General features: G+C 42.1%; 2 protein-coding genes across 3 annotated transcripts in view; both read left to right on the top strand.

The window, feature by feature from the left end:
- The first annotated feature begins 1,092 nt into the window (after positions 1-1,092).
- On the top strand, positions 1,093-10,734 carry clic5a (chloride intracellular channel 5a). Of its 2 annotated transcripts, none has more exons than XM_050063167.1 (6): positions 1,093-1,662; positions 6,799-6,908; positions 7,645-7,770; positions 7,857-7,963; positions 8,067-8,248; positions 8,322-10,734. In XM_050063167.1, exons 1-6 carry the CDS (start codon positions 1,132-1,134, stop codon positions 8,484-8,486), a joined length of 1,221 nt encoding a protein of 406 aa, XP_049919124.1. In that variant the 5' UTR covers positions 1,093-1,131; the 3' UTR covers positions 8,487-10,734. The 2 variants fall into 2 exon arrangements, with proteins under 2 accessions (XP_049919124.1, XP_049919125.1); XM_050063168.1 differs by lacking the exon at positions 1,093-1,662 and adding an exon at positions 4,019-4,261.
- Positions 10,735-12,835: 2,101 nt separating this feature from the next.
- Positions 12,836-15,156, top strand: part of mgat5 (alpha-1,6-mannosylglycoprotein 6-beta-N-acetylglucosaminyltransferase) — an 86,594-nt gene continuing 84,273 nt past the window's right edge. The window contains exon 1 of the mRNA XM_050063700.1: positions 12,836-12,981. The gene's annotated coding sequence lies outside the window, so the exon portion shown is untranslated. The remainder of the gene's footprint in view (positions 12,982-15,156) is intronic.

Here is a 15,156-nt window from a genome sequence, read left to right as displayed (position 1 = left end):
AAGAGTCGGGGGGCGGGACATACAGATGTAATTTGCCTGATTTACAATGCATAGACTTGCACAAGTTTTTATATCCATTGTACCATGTTTTTAATGCAAAATTCTAAAAGCTGTTGTGCTTTTGTAATAAAAGTAATTATTTAGGTGTAAAATAAGTTGAATTAAGAGTAGAATTTCCACGTATTTAACCCCCAGTCTAGAATAAAATCACTTAAAAACACCTCTACATAAAGCAATGGCAGAGCAAGACAGTCTGATTTTGTGGTAGATTTTCCCCTTCTCCTTTTTTGTTGGTTTTTTTTTTGTGGTGTTATGTATTTTTGTGATTGTTTTGTGTCTCTTTGAAATCATTTTGTGTCTCTTTATGGCTGATTTGTGTGTCTTTGAGGTAATTTTGCATCTTTAGAGGTAATTTTGTGTCTTTTCTGGTCATTTTGTGTCTCCTTTTGGTTGTTTCCCCCCTTTTTGCAGTTATTTATATCTTTTTGCAGTTCCATTGCATCTTTCTGTGGTCTTTTTGTGTGGTCATTTTCAAACCTTGGGCCCCTACGCCTGTGTCCGGCAGGGCCTTTCAGTAATGCATCCATGAATAATAAGATATTGTGGTCAATGAGTCTAAATTAGAAGTGCATGACCAGCTGCTACACAATACCCCTCAGCATTACATGGCAGCACAATATTGCATAGTATTTGTCATGCAGGCAAACACAACAAGTCCTTTTGATTTTGCACATAGCTGATCCGCCCATTTTTTGTCCCCTAATCTAAAATTGCAGCTGTTGAAACTACTAAGAATGCAACATAAAGTTTTCAGAGCTGTCCCTGCTCACATGTGTATTACCTGGGGGGATATTAAAGGCAGCAAAAGTAAGTTTGCAACGCAGTGCATGCAATCTTGATGAAAAACAATTGAAGATGGTCATTTAAAAGAATAATATGTCATGTCTATTGAAGCTGTATTCTCCTTTAAGGATCACCTCTGTCCTCTCTTGGCATTGCCTCTCTGCCTTCCCTGTCCAAAGTCCTGGGGTGCTTTTTGATAAGGTAGGCACTGTTGGCATCACAGTCACTCTGCTGTGCACCTTGCCACGCTCCACCATCTCAGGACGTCCTCTGACCTCTTCAGCCACAATGGATCCCCTGTACGAGAACCCCGAGTCAACCTATGAGAACCAGTCGTCAGGTATGTACGACCTGACCTATGAAGCGCCATACGAGCAGCCCTCTGACCTGACAGCAGAGTATGAGAACACTGGATGGGCTGCAGGACAAATACCGGCTCCCCCTTCTCTCCCACCACCTCGCCCTCCCACTGAAGAGAGGCGAGGCAGTTCCTCCTCTTCCTCATCCTCCTCATCTTCCTCAGCTTCCTCATCTTCCTCACATGCTGAAGATAAAAAAGAAGAGGAATCTGAGGACTGGAATAGGGAGGAGGAGAAAGAAGAAGAGGAGAAAGAGGAAGAGAAGATAGAGGAGGAGGAAAGCAAAGAGCTGAACTGGGAGATGGGGTCACCGGAGCCGGAGCCGGAGCCGGAAAGGAGGGACTCATCACGCAGATCCTCATCTTCATCATCATCATCTTCATCAGCCTCTGAGAAGGAGGAACCTGAGAAGAAGCCAGAGCCCGACAAGGATGGGCCTCAAATCCAACTTTATGTAAAGGTAGGGGAGAAGTGGGTTGAATATCGGTGATTCCAAACTGAGTTCAGCTTTATCTCTGTGACATTTCATAGTATGCTTGTGTGCACGTGTTGCGCACACAAAGACGTGCAGCTTGCACGCTCAGACTAACAATCCTCCTTTGAACCAAATTGTAGGCCTCATAAATCTCAGTCATAATCTCATTCATATCAGTTGCTTATGAACAAGAGGGGCAAGGTCAGTATCTTAATGTGTGGGTGTGTGGGTGTGTGGAAGTGGAAGTGGAATGTGACTGTGGCACAACCAAAGTTTGACTTTGTTGGACTTGATGTGCCATTGTTTGGGTCTGTCTACCTCCATGTGCTGTTTGTATTTATAGGTCATGATGTTTAGTCATTTCTGTGTGTGTGTGTGTGTGTGTGTGTGTGTGTGTGTGTGTGTGTGTGAGAGAGAGAGAGCTTGAGTGTGTGCATGTGTGTGTTACTCTGGTTCTAAATATAACTTAAGTTGAACTGACAAGAATGTTCTGACTCAGTGCTGGGATAGTTGGGGATGGTTCCTGTCGCACAGCCATGTGAATTCACGAGTGTGTGTGTGTGTGTGTGTGTGTGTGTATTACATTAAGAGGGATCTATCTATCTATCTATCTATCTATGCTGAACATTGTACTTCCACACCCAAACACACACACTAACTGAATTTATTACACAATCTGCACGTTCCACACTAAAGTCCAGAGAATACAGCGATCATAAATCTGACACTTTGACACCATAGCTGCATAAATGATAGCAATATAACCCCAAGGTTATTGCAGTAGAATGAGAGTGACTGAAGTCTACTATTGGCGGTACAAAGCCCAGTCAGGGCTCCAAACTATTTTAATGCTGACTGACTCAAGTGTTTTCCCGAAGTGATCGCAAAGTGTTTGAAACGGAGCCGAGCTTAATTACTTGGTGGCCTGTAAAGACAAATCTAGCTAATTAAAAGTTGCTTTATCTCATTAGACTCTTTGCCGTACACACTGTAACGACAGAAATGAGTATATTTCCATGTACTTTTTCTTAATCTTAACATTTACAACCACTGAATCACTGGACTGGCAACCTTTCATTAATGATTCGTCAACATTTATGAGGTGATTGAATGTCGCAGTGGGCTAAATAGAATCTGAGAAAAAAAAATTAGTTTGAGGGGTCTTCCTGACGAATTAAAGAGCTAGCTAAAAAGACACAGCAGTTGTGTTGCTTAAGGGGGATTTTCACGAACCTGGCGACCCAAAAGTTATTCTTGTGGATAGTTTTCCAGCTGGCCACCAACATTGTTAATATTTGGTCATGACGTCGAGTGCCCAAAATTTAGCGTCAGGACGTTTGATGCCAATGTTAATTTGACATTGAAAACTGACGACAGAATGTTGACGATTTCTTGGTTTTAAATTGTTTTCTTGGGTGACCAATATCCAGCGTCTTCCAAACATCTCATGCCGACGTCATAAGTCGTAAGCCAGCCCATCATCTGCAGAACCTCATAGTGTTATCGTCCACATGTGAAATTCTAACGTTGTGAGACATTTAATGATTTTCATTCCGAACAAAATTTCAAAATTTAACATCTGTCCAACATATGCGTCCACGTCTTTTTTACGTCATACTGACATCAAGTGCCAGCTGGGTTCTAAAAAGCATTTGTCAATTATGTATTAACTATCATAAAGTCAATAATTATGACTTTATGGCTTTATTAGAAAGTGGTACTGACATTACTTATTCATTATTTTATGAATTATTTCAGCAAACGTTAACCAGTAGGGGGAAGTGGTGCATTTGTTGGGGACTATTTTCAGCTGCGGATTAATACACATTTGGAGCTCAAGGGAGTATTTACAGCATCTGGTGCTTGTGGGATCAACTCAAAATAAACTACAATGCCCAGGGTCCCCGCAATGAAGTTACATGTCAGCAAGTGCAACCATGTGGCTCATTAATGAGTTTTTAATATTTTTTTGGGATCAGAAGAAATATATCAGACGGCAATACGGCAATACCTGGTAGTAAGATATATTCATTCATCACACATTCATCGCAGGCTTAGCATTCCCAGCACGGGGCCCATGGGTGCTGATGAGTGTGAGAAGGAGACGATGACTCCCGATGATTCAAAGTCACCCGGTTGTACTGTCAATCAGAGCTGTAAGAGGCGGGAGGGGCAGGGCACCCTTGGGTGACTTGCTCTGCCCTTTCCCCCCCGTCACTACATTAATGCTTTCAGTGACAACCCCACCCCACACAAGGGGGCTATTTTTGCCCGACACTGTCACGCCCCACTGCTGAGGCCTCGGGTACAAATTGAACCTCTCACACACACACACACACACACACCCTCTGGCACTCGTCCTCGGCTGACACTGACAGGAGCTGCTATGGGACCAAGCGGACTTCACCGCATGGACCTGGAGTAGAATCTGCTGTAAACTGACACGACTGACACACACGCACACAGAGAAACACACTTACACACTTGTGGAAAACAAACACACAAGCAAAGCGTGTTTTACTTGACCATGACGGATACTGCAGCCGAGGAGGACAAGGACCCTGATATTGAGCTATTTGTCAAGGTGGGGAATTTTGTGTGTGTGTGTGTGTGTGTCAGTATTGGCTCAGTTTGTGCACATCACAAACTGACACTAGATCAGTTTTCTTCTCACTTATAAATTACAATTCTGGACAAACTTTCCTTCCTACCTGCCTTTAGTAGTTGTGTTTTTTTAATAAGTCAAGTAAAAAATAAGCTGCATATGCACACTATAATCTATAAAGTGTGCGTGTGTTGGGAGGTGGCTCCTTTAAGCGTGTGCATGCCATGTTGTTGTTGTGTGCTGATTTTTCCATGTGTTAACCTGACACCCACGTGCATGGACAATCTCTCTCTTTCTCTCCCCCAATGAATTATTACTGGGGTCCTTTCAGTGTGAGAGCAGCAGTTTTAAATGGTCTGAAGTTATGATACAGTATGTGTTGGTATGTATGTGAAGGTATGACTGTGTGCATTTAGACACAGGTTTTAGCACGCCCCTTTTGTTTGCTGACGAATACAGTGCAACATATTGCTCTCTTATAGTCATTTACTGAATAAAGCCAGTTAATACTGTGTGACCATCTGTAGAGTCTACTGTATGTATACTTATTTACATGTTTAAACTTAAACTTGTAGGGCAGATTGCCAACGTATTGGTAGTGAACAAACAAGACTTTTAAAATGTTTAACGGGATACCAGCCTACATCATGCTGAAAAATTAGATTTTTTTTGCAGAGAGTTAGATGAGGTAATTGATAGCACACTCATAGCTGTGTGCTAAATACAAAGCCACAGTCAGCTTGTTAGCTTAGCTTATTTCTTCACTCCTATCACATCTTAAGCTAACTAATTTACAAGATAGATTTTATTGGTCTAATCTGTGCAAAAAAAAAAAAAAAGTGTAAAAAATTAGCAATTTGTGTTTCTATTTCTTGGCTGAACACTGGATATAGAGTGGTGCAGGAATGAGTCCTAATACCCGGAAATGAGTTAGCATTTTAACACTCCCAGTTCCCTCTTCTTGAAGTCAACGGATGTTTTGAATGGGATTTTGGTTAGATGCCTGAAATAAGGTCAGTGGTTAACACCCATGAGACTTTCACTTTTGGTCTACACCATAAAATCTTACAATAAATATCCCACTTGTGAATTCTGAACTCTCTTGTCCTAAAAAAGGCGGTTGCTAACAAGTGGCTAAATGAGACTACAGAACATCATCACCACCACAACACAGCTTTATAGCCTTGTCGTGGTGGTGATGATGAAATCATGTGACAGTAGTGTAGTTCATTTATAACCTAACATTAGCTTTTTACTTGTGGCGATTGCTTTTACACTTAAAGAATCATAAAAGTTGTGCTCATTTGTAAAGATCTTGCTGAACAAAAATTTGCCACAGACCTCATTTTCTAAAATAATCTAAACTTCAGTGGAAAAATACCACAGGCTTTTGGTCAAGGGAACCAGAGCGATGTTAACGTCCCTGCTGGCCTACAAATAAACATCATTCCTGCAGCACTCTATTGTGAGAACTGGATACTAGACTTCAAGATGGGGCCTATATATTTGAATGAAAACTGCACGTCCAAAGCAAAAACCCAAAAAGTGGCGACTAGCAGCAAGTCTAAGTAGTTGCGCTGCATCCAGCTCTCTTAACACATCTATGGGTGGGATGCAGTGACTTCTTGAAGTCTCCCCCTGGCAACGTAATGTGACAACAGGACTATGTTATCTTTGGAGTGAGCCAGGCTAACTGTTTTCATGTGCTTTCAGTCTTATAAGCTAAACTAAGCTAACTACACATACAGATTTTGGAATGGTATTCATTTCCTCATTTAAGTCTTGGCCATTTTTAATGTTATCATAGCAAGCTAACAGCTACAATGCAACTGATTTACAATGTCTGCACCTCTTTATGGTGATGGAACATTGCTGAATTTGCCAACTAACTTTCATATTGTACTGAAATGAATGGACAGCAATGGCTATGTGAAATAGTAGACCATGCTCATGTTTTAGGTTCTCTGACATTGTGTGCCTCTTGGATTGGCAACAGTGGGTTGTATGATTTCTATAGGTGATACACTGCTGCTGTATTGTACAGTAGGAACCACATGTCCAAGCAGCAGGCAGTGAGGCGACTAATGGAAGCAGCGTGGATTATTCATGTTGGACTCGGTGTCTTGTTACAGTGTCCTGTTGCAGCTATGCACGCACACACAAACACACGCACACTCAAGCACATATACACACATATTCATGCTACTGTATTGCATCATAAGCCAGTTATAAATGTGCATATGTACACACAGACCAACAACAAACCCATTACTCCGAACTAAGAGGTACTGATTTTTTTTGTGTGTGTGTGTGCAATGTGTGTGACTTGATGAATTGATTGAGTTCTGTCATTTGTCTGGAGTGTGTGCGTTGTGTTTGTGTGTTGCATTGACAAGAGTGTATGCATTTATTAGGCTATGGAAAGTGTTTTTGTGTGTCTCCATTTCTGTTGCAGTATTAGTGTCTTATCGTGTATGTGTGTGTGTGTGTGTGTGTGTGTGTGTGTGTGTGTACAGGCTGGGAGTGATGGGGAGAGCATCGGAAACTGTCCCTTCTCTCAGCGCCTCTTTATGATCCTCTGGCTGAAAGGCGTAGTCTTCAATGTCACCACTGTTGACCTCAAGAGGTAATAATAATATTATATCATATGTTTTTTATCTTTATCATAGGGATGAAAGAAAATCACTCCCAGTATTTTCAACTGAAACCAACAAACACTATTCCTATTTCATTATTATATTATTATATATATATTATTATTATTATATATCATGAGATGGCAATGCCCACCATCTGGTTCCCCACCTGATACTAATTCAATTTTCTCAAGCTGCATGTAAACATACGGACAGTTAGCTCTGTCAGCACTGTTGCCGTTGTTAGCATTGTACACACTGTTAGCGCCGTTAGCTGCCAGCCGTGGGCTCAGCCACCTCCATGTTGAGAGCCGTGTGCAGACAACCTCTGAATCATAGATACACTCTAAATATCAAATAGAGCTCCTTTAAAGTTTTGCATGGACGTACATACAACACCCAAAACCTCAGTGTTTTATTAAACTAACAAATAGCTAAAGAGCAGCTTTAAGATGTGCATTTAATTATGCTCTGGCTCCAAGTGCCGCATTGAGAAATATATGGAGGTAATGAACAAAGTCTCAAAGGGTCACATTTAAAAACGCTTCACTTAAAAAAGTAGTTTTTTGCAGGGAAATGAGGCCTGAGGTAGTCAGCGTTAGTAGCAACAGCCAACATGGCTGAAAAGACAAAGAGGAGCATTTGTTCACTATAAACTGTAACATTAAAACAGTATTTTATTACACATTTATAATAGAGGTTATAAAGTGATTCCACTCTGATCAGGAAACCGGCTGACCTTCACAACCTGGCCCCAGGGACGCACCCGCCCTTCCTCACCTTCCAGGGGGAGGTTCTCACTGACGTCAACAAAGTAGAGGAGTATCTGGAGCAGATGCTGGCTCCACCAAAGTAGGCCTCACATACAGAAACACACACGTAGGAAAAGGAAATAGGGTGAGAAACATCCTATTTAACACCATGTTCCTGTTTCTTAGGTATCCCAAACTTGCAGCAAAGAATCATGAGTCAAACACAGCAGGAAATGACATATTTGCCAAGTTCTCCGCTTATGTCAAAAACACAAGACCGGATAAACATCGAGGTAAACATGCTGTATCCAGTAAGCATAACCATTGTACTCCATATACCTGGTTTATCAGTTTTGATGACGTTGTGGCCTGGATTGTGTTTTATGTGTGTCGCAGCACTAGAGAAGAGTCTAGACAAGTCCCTGGCTAAGCTGGATAAGTATCTGATGAGCCCACTACCTGATGACGTCCAGACTGGACGCCACAGTGGCGAGGGAGAATCCAAACGCAAATATCTGGATGGAGATGAGCTGACGCTGGCTGACTGCAACCTTCTGCCCAAACTTCATGTCGTCAAGGTAACATTGGTTGGATTTATTTTGATTAATCTGATTTTGTCTTCACAGTATTACAATGACTTTTTTTCTGCAGGTGGTTGCGAAGAAATACCGGAACTATGACATCCCATCTGAATTCAGAGGGGTGTGGCGTTACCTTGGCAACGCCTACAGCCGAGATGAGTTCACCAACACGTGCGCAGCTGATGTGGAAATCGAGCTGGCCTATAAGGACGTTGCTAAGAGGTTGGGAAAGTGAACGCATCGCTACCACAGTCACTGTTGTACCTTTCCTGCCTTTTAGAAAATTTACTAAATCATACTTCTAACATGCAGCATTTGCAAATGATGAGTCATTTTAAACACGCGTGTGCTGAAAGGTGGTCAAGTGTTGCACAGTGACATATGTCTCAAAGAAAGGACGAATGATTCATCATTTTCTAAAGTTGCTGTGTAGCATCTCAAGTCTTATTCCTGTGTAATAATACTGACTATAAACAAATGGAAGAGGCTGAAATGGTTGGCTGTGGTGATTATACTGCCCCAAATAATAGCATGATTTTAAATGAGGAAAAAAGTTTGCAATTGACCAATGGAAAATCCCACCCTCCCCTTAGTTGCAGTTGCTAGGTGGGACAAGCTTAACAGAAATAGGCCTAAACCTGGTGATGCTGATTCATTTCGCTGGGTGACGTAGTGTGTATTAAATAGTTTCCTAGTGTCAGGTAATACACCTTCAAGAGCCAGACAGCAAAGATTACAGTTGTGGGTATCCATTCTTAAGAGTGGCACGTAGCCTTACAAAGATAATATAAACAAATGAACGTTAGCCTTGGTCTGGCTAAAGATAATACATGTCAGATATGTCGACCACCAACCTATCTTGTCTTTTTCCAAATCTCTTTAACATTACCACAGAAAAAAAGGAGGAAGCAAATTTGGCTGACACTGGTGATCCGAAATTAGGCTAGCTCCTCTTGGTGTAGCTATACGTTAGCTAGCTAATTAGCTTAACATTGGCTAACTAAGATGTACAATGTAGTATGTTGGTGGGGATGGTGACTCCAATGTAATGTGACCCCTAGCCACATCTTTACCAGTCTTCAAAACTTGGTTTCCTTTCAACATAGACGAGCCTAGCGCCTAGCATAACTATGTAGACCCATGTGGCCTATGTATGAAGAGAACTGGATACAGCGTTAGAGGTTGGGCCCTGTTCATTTCTTTGAGAGTCGCTCAGTGACACATAAAGCCCCAAAAAAGTTTGACTTCCATGTGGAAAATTATCTAGATCTTCCGCTCTGCTTCTGCATCGTTGGCCCATATAGAGATGCCGCACTAACTCAAAGCCCAAAATCAGCCCCCTGAATCAAAGCCCAATAGTGAAATGAATTATTTCGAGGGGCTTGGGGATGCTTAAGAAATTTTAGCTATCATGTTACAGATGTCTCTTCCACAGCATGAGTCTATGGGAAAAAATCTTTTTGGTTGCAATGGCATCACATGACAGGCACGGATGTTGTAATTCTACAGCCCTCTTCAGGAAAGGTGACTGAGGTTCTACAGGGTACCAAGCTTGTACAACTGTCATTGGAGCACAGAACGAAAAGGGGCGGGACTTAGGAAAGGCCAATTGACTGTAAACCCCTGTCCTGAGCAGTGATTGTGATTGCTATCTACTTTAACATGCGGTACCAGTACAGAGAGCTTGACAGGCGTAGCAACAATAACTAAGGGTGGTGGGGCTTAACAAAAGGTCGACCTGGAGATCACCAGACAGCTGATGATAGCTCTACTGAAGTACTACCCATTTCTACTTACAGTTAATCTGCTTACCAAACCCAAATAATTTCATGTTGTGCATTGACATATGTAATAGGAGGGATCCATAAAGCAGATTTTGATTATATGACCTGTCCTCTGTCCTCTGTGGATATGTTGTATTAGCTATTACATTGCAGTGTTGAATTAATGTTGAGAATGTGTTTCAGCCAAAGTACTTTGTCTTTTACTGGGTCAGTGTCAGCCTTGTAGACTTTAGAGATATGGTGTCTCCCTCCTTCTCTTTCAGACACAACAACTGAATGAGTGTTACACCACAGTTTATGTACCATAATGATCACTATCAGTCTATTTCAGATTAAAATTATACTTTCAATGTAATAGATCAGCTTATGATGAAAGAAAAAAGCACCCAAACAAACCAAGTTTACTCAAGCTGTTGTGTTGTCATGTAATTTTAATCACGAGTGCCTTAGTGGGAATCAAGCTCTCCTCCGCCTCCAGCTCTTTATGTCTGTACAGTAAATTATATATGTCTGAATATAATATGAATGTGAATTATTGATGTCATCAAAGGACTCCTCCTGCCCCGCGGAGCTGTGTAATAATAATATAAACTTAATATTTCTGTAAATGATTGTAGCTCAACTATATTCATATTCCTTCTGATGATTAGAACCATGAATCCACTGTGTATATGTCGCTTATTTGAATAATAAATCTATTTTCTCAGAGACTGAGTTTGAGTGTTGTGTTGTTTTTTCCACCGGAAGCTATCTCGTTGATGTATGAGTGTGGTATAGCTGCACGAGAGAATGGATATTGGATGTGTCTCTGCCTGCAAATCAAGCTGTTACTGTGGGATGTTGTTCAAATGTTCCAAGAAAAACATAGATGCAAAAATGCGTTGTTGCTGATTTGTTTATGGAAATACGTGCAAAATCATCTTAGGTGTGTCATGCTTGTGTGGTAGATTCACCTTTCTTACTGAACATTGGATACATGTAACTTTAGATTGATTTCCATATTAATAACCAGCTGAAGAAATTGCACACACTTCCATGTCATAACAAGACAAAAATACCCATGCCCCTAAATTACTGAGCAATGCTTTACTTTCTGGCACTTTATTAAATGCACAATCTAATGTGCCTTCCAAAATGATTCAGTAACTGAACTGGTGTTCAGCACCACATTGGGCCTGTTGCCCAGTCAAGGGAGGAGCGTGTGTCATCTAAGAACCAGCAGATGGCAGTAAACACAAAGCTTTCACTGGTCTACCAGAGCATGAGCATAGAGTTAGGGACCGTCCTGCTTTTTTTGTCCTCCTCTTCTGTTTAACCAACTTGATGTGGCAATTGTGACTGCACATGAATCACTATGGCTAATATTTAACCACCATAGAGTCATCCAAGATTAAAGTAGGCTTTGGGTATGTAAGTCAGTAAAATAATGTATTTATAAAGTGAAATGTATTTAGATTGAAACTATTTTACAAGTCTCTCTTGTCTATTATCTACGATTTTTTTTGTCTGCCTTTTACTTTGATGAAATACAACTTGTGACATATCATGATGTCATTAAATGATCTATTTAGGGTGGCATGGTGGTACAGTGGTTAGTGCTGTTGCCCTACAGCAAAAGGGTTTCTGGTTCAATCCCAGGAGGGAACCATTTTGTGCAGAGTTTGCATGTTCTCCCCGTGTCAGCGTGGGTTTTCTCAGGGTACTCCAGCTTCCACCCACAGTCTAAAGACACACAGGTTAATTGGTGACTCTAAATTGTCCTCAAGTGTGAATGGTTGTCTGTCTTTATGTGTCAGCCCTGTGATAGTCTAGGGGGTACCCTGCCTCTTGCCCAATGTCAGCTGGGATCGGCTCCCAGGAGGATAAGTGGTTACGAAAATGGATGGATAAATATTTACACAGTGAGATTTTTGTAAGTAATCATCAGTAAGTGGGTAATTGCAAATGATAGAACAGCAAGGACAGTCTGATGAGTTCAGAAAATTACATCACTTCACTGTAAAGCAGCCTTTAAAACCAGGCCCTGGCCCTTGTTAGCAGCATTTTACTGTGCAGCTGGTGAAGATGGAGGTAATTTGTAGTTCTTATTTCTTTACATATCCTGTCAGATAAATGTAGGACGGTAAAAAGTACAACATGTATCTCTTTATTGTAGTGAAATTAAAATATGAAGTGTCAAGAAATGGTAACACAACTAGACAAGTAACACTACCAAAAGATATGTCATAAGTTAAAGCCCTGTATTGAAAATGCTGCTTAATTTAAATTATTATCAAATTGTAGTACTGTAGTTGTACTTGCATTGATGTTAACAGTAAGGCTACGAAGTCTATGAAGAAAACCAAATACCACAATACTTTGGACTAAAAACTTTGATGTCAATATTCCAAAAACATTGAAGAGTTAACCATTGGTGCTTTCACAAAATGTAGATGTTAGTGGGTAAATGAAAAAAGCAGAACAACAAGGACAGTCTGGTAAGTTCAGAAAATTACATCACTTTATATATACGTCACATTACCCAAAATCTAAGGTGATATCAGTATAATATTGATGTATTGCCTGGCCCTAGTTACCCTGTCAGATAAATGTAGAATGGTAAAAAGTACAGCATGTATCTCTGTGCTGTAGTGGAACTTAAATATAAAGTGAAATGTAAATACTCAAGTACAAGTACCTCAAATCAGCACTTGACTAAGTGTACTTCCCCCACTGCTCAATATCGGCCTGTACGTTTTTGTGCGGGGCGTTAACAGGCAGACGGTCTCTAACGTGTCACTCGCTTTCTGCAAGTGGGCAGAGCGACACAAGGGCTCGTGCGCTGGAGCTGAAATCCTTCCAGTCTGCTCAACACAACGACGTCTCCGCTCGCGGTTTCCCCTGGATTTTAAGTCTTATTACCACCTCATATCATCACCGTGGGCTGCCGGCAGACACATTAAAAAGGTAAGCCATTTTATGTGACTGTAACGGCTCCGGAGCCTCTCTGTTAAGGGACTAACGCTGGAAGAAGAGGCGCAGTGTTTAGCCGTGTGTGCTCGGGAGTGGGCGACTTGTCATTGCGGCGGTGTTTGTTGTGAACTGTGGGGTGGTCGGGCGAAGCAGCTAGCCGTCTGAAGCCTCTAAATAAAGCTAATGTAGCCAGAAACGGTGGTAGCCTGATTGTGAGTCGGCTAGCGACATTAAAGCGAGCTAAGAGCTGAGTAGCTAACGTCAACGCTAGCGGTTTGTAACGTTACTAACGGCCAGTTAGGGAATCAGACGTTAGACACCGCAGCGAGCAGGGGGTCCTATTGTTAGTACACGGCCGGTTTAGCTAACTAACGTTAGCTAATGAAAGAAGTGAGAGTAGCTCAGTGTGATGCTGAATACATGGACTGTATACACAAAGGGTCTCTGTGGCCGAGTGGCATCATTGTATAGGAAACATGTCTCGAACAGGTTGTTCAAGAATAACGTCCAACTCCAAGTCGCTCCCTGCTCTCCTTGGTTAAGGTGCATTTTTACAGCAGCAGCTCCAAGATACTGTCTGCAATAAACCTGCTATTTTTAGCGCCCATTACACTATAATGTGTACAATATTCAGCAGGTGACATTTACAGCTGCACCCACAATGTGTCAGTGACAGACAACGGTCCTCCTCACTGCCACTGCTGCACTTAGTTGTGTCTCAACCAGGCATTTCACCTTGTTGGACGCAAACAAGGGAGACATGTTTGCTTCCAGCATCCACACATGATGTTGCGTTTTGGTGACACAGGCTGTGGAAGTTAATCGTGTTAATTTATGCCCCGTAGGCCCACTGTGTCTTCTTTGGAAATGCTTGGCTGGAACAGTGGTAGGACCTGTGTTTTTTGGCCAGCATTGCACGATTTAACACCTGTTTTAAAATGAGCCTGGGGTACATTGTTTCCCCTTACATGACATGCCAGGGTTTATCTGCTCTTCATGTTTTGCAGCTGTTTATTAAGGACCAGCAGGATTCGTAAAAGCTGAAGAAGTGAAATGAGATGCTTGATTTTCTGTTCTGGTTCCTGTTAGGTCACTGTGGCTCATTGCTGAAGCACTTAGCTCACCAGTGCAGTCCAGTAATTTGCAGTCTGCAGACTGTGAACCACGAGCAGTCAAATGTAATCAGGTTATGAAATGCTGATATGATTATAGGCGAAGTATCTCGTGTCATTATCATGCAAGCTGCAAATATGATTGTGTTTACTTTCAACAAGAAGCTTGTCAGAGTCAGTTTTGGTGGCTGATCAGCAACACAGGATACATTTCCCTGCTGGGACAGTAAAGTATATCTTATCTTATTAAACGTGACCCAGCAGAAATGCGTCTTTCCGTGTATGATCCTCGAGCTAATGCTGAGTGTAGTGACCATTCCAAGGTGAGCCACCAACTGCCCCTGGCTTTATAAAGAGCTCTTTCAGCCACCTTTTTGCCGGAGCCCTTGGGATTATAAATCCTGAGGAAAAGGAGCTTTGCTTCGGTGGCATGCTTCACTGGCAAGAAATCGTTGGAGGGTGTGTGAGGAGAGGGGGTAGCGGTGGTGGGCTGGAGTGGAGAGCCAGCAGAGGCAGTGGAGGGTTGAGGAAGAAGGGATTGAAGATGGAGGGATCGGGGAGAACTGGGCTGTGGTGATGGATGCCATGCAGGGAAGTGGAACACTTGGCCTTTCTGTGATTAAAGGGCTCCTGTTCTCCGAGCACACACACACACACACACACACACACACACACACACACACACACATACACCTGTCGTCTCTTACTTGTGTGGTCAGGCTGGTTACTTATCACAAAGCCTGCACCTCCAAAGTCAGCATTCCCAAACAGCGATTTGACTTCCAGCGTTATTTAATGCCAGGGTCTGTACAGAGTACACTTGAGGTCAGAATGAGGTATAAAATCAGCTCTTTGGGAGAAGATTGTGCCATGTGTGTTACACTTTAGCCAGAAACCCCACTCCACCTTGGCACTCCACTCTGAAGAGGCTCTTTCCCATCACGCAGCACACATTCGCTTCTTTACAGTCGGTGTACTGTTTGGAGCTCTGCAGTTGCAAAGCACTTGGTTATTCGTGCTGCACATCTGAGCTGCAGAGAGATGCTTATTGGTCAGG

Source organism: Epinephelus moara, chromosome 15, assembly GCF_006386435.1.
Source record: "Epinephelus moara isolate mb chromosome 15, YSFRI_EMoa_1.0, whole genome shotgun sequence".
Classification (NCBI taxonomy): domain Eukaryota; kingdom Metazoa; phylum Chordata; class Actinopteri; order Perciformes; family Serranidae; genus Epinephelus; species Epinephelus moara.
This window is presented reverse-complemented; position numbering and strand designations above follow the sequence as displayed.

Excerpts from the sequence above, each read along its gene's own strand:
- clic5a (XM_050063167.1), top strand. The coding sequence starts at position 1,132 with ATGGATCCCCTGTACGAGAACCCCGAGTCAACCTATGAGAACCAGTCG. Across the intron at positions 1,663-6,798 it reads AAATCCAACTTTATGTAAAG|GCTGGGAGTGATGGGGAGAG; the intron begins GTAGGGGAGAAG and ends GTGTGTGTACAG. Across the intron at positions 7,964-8,066 it reads AAGACCGGATAAACATCGAG|CACTAGAGAAGAGTCTAGAC; the intron begins GTAAACATGCTG and ends TGTGTGTCGCAG.